This window comes from Sus scrofa, chromosome X (genome assembly GCF_054392235.1).
Source record: "Sus scrofa isolate SSC_HxYL_T2T_F1_AM1 chromosome X, Sscrofa_HxYL_maternal_Yorkshire_Landrace_v2.0, whole genome shotgun sequence".
Taxonomy (NCBI): domain Eukaryota; kingdom Metazoa; phylum Chordata; class Mammalia; order Artiodactyla; family Suidae; genus Sus; species Sus scrofa.
Window position 1 is genome coordinate 24,705,001 of NC_139401.1, and position 4,741 is coordinate 24,709,741.

Consider the following 4,741-nt stretch of genomic DNA (forward strand, 5'->3'; position numbering starts at 1 on the left):
GCACTGAGGGAGGGCGGCTACGGATTAAAAAAGGTGGGAAAGCAGAGAACGGTATGGTGGGAAGCCATGCAATTAAAAAAACTGACTGAAATTATTACCTGATTTCATAATTGACAGAATATTTAATTCAGATATAGTAAATTGACACACCTCTACACAGAGACAATTATGACTGACTGTATAACACCTGACAGAATCAATTATAACTGACTGTTGTTTGATACCTTTGCACGGAAATAAATGAAACAGACATTCAGAACAGAGACGGCTGCTGCCTGTGTGCCTAAGCCTGCCTTAATTAAAATAAAATAACCAGTAGGCGATGTTAAAATGTCTTTGCTTCATGGCTTCTAGTTCAGTGTGTTATCTTCAAGTCCAAAAAGGGTTTTACAAAGAGTAAAGCTGAGAAGAGATTTTTGGTTTACTGACATGGAAATAAAATATCTGAAGTGGAGATGGTTTCCTTAGATGGGAGAATACTCCATTAAAAGAAAATCCTTCTAACATGTTATTTGATCAGTTGACTTTAAGACAAGTTCAACCTGCATGTTCATCCCATGCATGATTTTGAGGTTTTAGATTCTAATGAGTAGAAACCAACCTTTAAATTAGCAGTTCATTTTATTGTCTGATAAAATATTGTGGGAATAATTGGTATCTAGGCTGACTTGGTTTTCATTGTTTTCATAGGGCTTCAGGACAGGATATTTTTGGTAATGAGTAAATAACTCTATCAGCATGTAGAAAGGACCAGGGTTAAAAACAAATGTAAATACATGTTCCTCAAATGTTATTCCCAGGAGAAGGAGATTCACTTGGCTGGTGTATGAAGGTGACTGATTTCTGGTGATATTTCGGTCCATTGGAGTTTGTTTTGCTGATGCACTTGTGTGTAGGAAGAGCATTTCCTTCCCTATCTTGATGAATTTTGGATTTTTTTTTTTTTTTTTTTTTTGTGCTGGTTGTTGAGACACCAGTTGCCACAGCCAGTGGCATCTCTGTGGATGGTGCAGGATGGCTGCAGACCTTCCCTGACTCTTGCCTAATGGCCTCTTGGAATCTTTTACCAGTTGGTGCTTTGGGTCATGCACCCATGACGTGGCCTCTTCCCCGACTCCCAAAACCAGAGCAGGGAGAAGGCATCGCATTCTACTGGCTGCATGAGCTGGTTTCTGCCACTTAACCCTGGGATTTTTCCCTTGAGTTCTAAAGTGGTGGGGGCGGGGCGGGGGGGTGTCATTAAAGGAAACAGAGTGACCGAAGTGCCTCACGTGGGTGGCTCAGGTGCCTAAAGGGGGGAAGAGAGAAACCCCGAAGGAGGGGCGCACCCTTTCCCCTCTCAGCTCCTACCCCCGACGTGGCCTATGACAGCTCGGGCAGTTCTGTTTCCTAGAAGGCCTTCCAAACGTTATTGATTCAGGTCTCATTGGGGAAGCAAGTAGGAGCCTTTCTTTATCTGCATCTCTCACCGGGGTGGAATGGTGCCTTGGCCGTATTGACCGGCTCTGGGATATGCTGGTGGTCACAGTTGTCTTTTAGGAAGAAGAGCACCGAGTGACGCTGGTTGTCATTCTAACTCTGCTGTGTGGCAGCGTAAATAGTCCCCTTTCTAACCAACCTGGTGGGAAAAGTCAATATCCCATCAGCAGAGGAGGTAAACACATCAGGAGCTGTGCCCTCTCTCTTCCTCCCCTGCTCCATCTCACCGCAGCTCTGTAAATGTCTCTCCCCGGTCACACACACATTTGTGTCATTCACATGCACGGGGCGCCGGCTCGGCCGCCACTGCTCGGGCCATTGTTGTGTATTCCCAGACTCCGATAATTAGAACTTTCAAAGTGTCTTTCTCTAGTCGCTTAACGATGCGCACCAACCCCCCCCACCCCACCCCGCCACCGCCGCCTCTTTTTCCACCCCCTTTGGGCATTTAAATCCTCGCTACAAAACTTTTTGTTGTTGTTTTTTGAAAGGCAATTGATGTAATTTAGAAAAGGTTGTGGAGAACAAACGCGAATGTGTAGCTAAGGAACAAAAATCTGGAGACTGAGTTTTCATTTTCCGGGTGTTTTATAGACTTCGCTGTTGCTCTGTTGTTTCTGTGGGGTTTTTTCTTTCGGTGATTGATGTGCACTCCCGTCCGTGTTTCCTTCCCGAGGCTTTCCTATCTTGGGGCGCCGGGCAGCCTCGCTCCCCCCAGGCTCCTTGGCGCAGCCCAGCATCTGGGGGCCTGCCTGTTTCCATCTGGGAGCCGTGACACAGGGGTGCACAGTGAGCCTCGCCGAGCATGGGCTTGGGGTTCTGGCTGCCTGGTTGGTGTTTCTGCATCCTGAATCTCCAGCCATGTGGTGGGGCAAGTGACCTAATCTCGCAGTTTCGTGAGCCATCTCATGGGGACCTTTTTTTTGAACATGGGCCTCTCCACACACCTCTCAGGGTTCTGGAGCAGCTTGGAAAAAAACCTGTGTCATCTTAACCATCCTGGCCAGGGTCGGCTCCCCCAGGTCTCGGCCTGCTGGCCCTTCCAGAGAACCAAGCGTAGAGGTCACCGACTCCTGGGAGGGAAAGGAAGGATCCTCTCTCTGGCTTGTCGGGCCCTTCTCAGAACGGGAAGGCCAGGGATGAATGGGTAGAAGCAGGAAGCGGAGGAAGGACAGCCGCACACTCAAGTTCATGGGCACACAGTGTGGACAGAGAAGAAAAACGCAGTCTTGGCAATGGACAGGTGCTCTCCAGACAGCCTACCCCTGGCCTCTTTGAGCAGAGGAGGTTTTGTGTAGCAGCGGGACATGGATGGAAGGGACTAGAAGAAACCATCTAGGCCCAGCTGATCCAGGGAGTTTGCACTGGGAGGCTCTGGCGTCCTTTTGAGACAGAATAGTTCCTGCCATGCCCGTACTTTGCATGCAGTTGCGTGTGTGTGCTTGACAGCGCCACAAACCTGGTGTCTGCGAGTGGAGTTCACCTTGTCTGCTGCACATGGCCGTGCACCTGCAGCTTGCATCAGTCGAGGGTGGCCCTGTCCCCGGTGTGCTGAGTCAGCTAGGTGCCGAGAAGTGGCGGGCAGGAGGAAGGAAGAAAGGCTGCCCCGGAGGAATCTTGGGGTCCCCTCCCCCCACATGGGACTGGTCCCAGGGCTAGACCAGCAGTGGGACCTCGAAGACATCTGAGACATGGTGCTGCCAACAGAATCCACAGCCCCAGCTCTAGTGCTTGAGGAATGCTGAATGGTCTTTAAAGAAGCTGCCTCTGAGACTTGTAATCCTTTTATTTTTATTTCTTTTTAGATAAATTGAAGAAGCACTTTCTTACTCCCAAAGTTCTGCAGGACTATAGAAAACTCAAGAGCACAGCAGAGCAGTTCTTGTCCCAAAGTGGCTACTCGGAAGTGAACCTCAGCAAACTCTTCATTGACTGCGCCGTGCGGTCCTGAGGAATCGCCGGAAGTGGGTGCGGTGGGGGCTCTGGAAGGAAGAACCGCATCCTCGCATCCTCGGTGCCTGCGCCATGGCCCTGGCTGCCTCTCCTGCATCGCTTTTCCTTTGGGACTCCATACCATGTTTGTGTGGATGCAGCTCGGGTGGGAGATTATTAAGCGGGCCTGCAAAAATATTTAATCTACTGAGCATCAAAGAACAGCAAAACCACCTTCCTCTTATGTATACCTCGTGCTGTTGCGACACCAAGCCGAAGAGCTGGCTGCTTGACGGAGTGGCCTGGATGCAAGTGGCCCCAGGCTTTGCCCCAGGACCTTAAGCAGAGGCACCCCTAGAAAGAGGGCTTCATGGAGCTTGGTAGGAGGGCCGACACTTTGCCTTTTCACATGCCAGTTAAACCCAGTCTGAACCCAACTGCTGCCTGGCCGCTGGCCCCAGGAGTGGCTGTCCTTTTCAGTCTTTCTTTAATATAAGTAGCTGGGGGGGGGGAGATTTAGAAGGCTTGCACTTACTAAATAGATTAAACAGAGCTTACTTGTATATTGAATTGCTCCAAAGCCCAACCTGCACACGCACATGCAGAATGGGTAGCTGTTCTACACCCACCTTCCTTTTTTTATTTCCTCAAGTAGAACATCTAGGTAAAGGTTTATACAAAAGGAAAGCACATTTTAAATAATTTGATAGATCTTATTTCATTAAAAATGTATAGGGGTTGGGGTGAGGATGATTGTGTTATATTCAGAAAAACTGGGGCGGGTGACTGGTTAATGAGCCCTGGTGCTGTTTTTCTCATTTCTTTAGAACGGTGTGTTTTTGCCAGAAGCCAGACGTATTGCAATATTTCTTACGTTCTTGGTAAGATTATAGTAACAAAGCATATTTTCCCTTGTACAACTATGCTATATATATTTTTTAAATCTACCTATGCTTTTTCATAAAAGAAACATATGCTGTGCTTTTTTTTTTTTTTTTTTTTCACTTCAGAATAAAGTTTTCTAAAGGGAAACTAGTTGCAGCGACTCCTTATCAGGTGCCAAGAGTGACTAGAGGGGGCAGCCAGGAGTAAGGGGTGACTGGAGGCTGTTCCCTTCCCAAACCTCGGCCTCCTTAGATCTCCGCTCAGAAATGCTCCGCGTGGGAGTTCCCTTGTGGTGCAGTGGGCTAAGGATCAGGCATGACGACAGTGGCTCGAGTCGCTGCTGTGGGACCAGTTCAGTTCCTGACCTGGGAACGTCCACATGCCAAGGATGCAGGGAAGAAAGAAAAAAAAAAAAAAAAAGCTCAGCATGACGTATGTCCCAGTG

The 4,741-nt window shown here is 48.4% G+C and overlaps 1 protein-coding gene across 4 annotated transcripts in view; it reads left to right on the forward strand.

The window, feature by feature from the left end:
- POLA1 (DNA polymerase alpha 1, catalytic subunit) overlaps positions 1-4,443 on the forward strand; it is a 303,907-nt gene extending 299,464 nt beyond the window's left edge. For all 4 annotated transcript variants that reach the window (XM_085008764.1, XM_085008765.1, XM_021080571.2 and 1 more), the window contains one exon: positions 3,285-4,443. In XM_085008764.1, the coding sequence (XP_084864890.1) occupies positions 3,285-3,430 (146 nt within the window). In that variant the 3' untranslated portion in view covers positions 3,431-4,443. The remainder of the gene's footprint in view (positions 1-3,284) is intronic.
- The last annotated feature ends 298 nt before the right edge of the window (positions 4,444-4,741 follow it).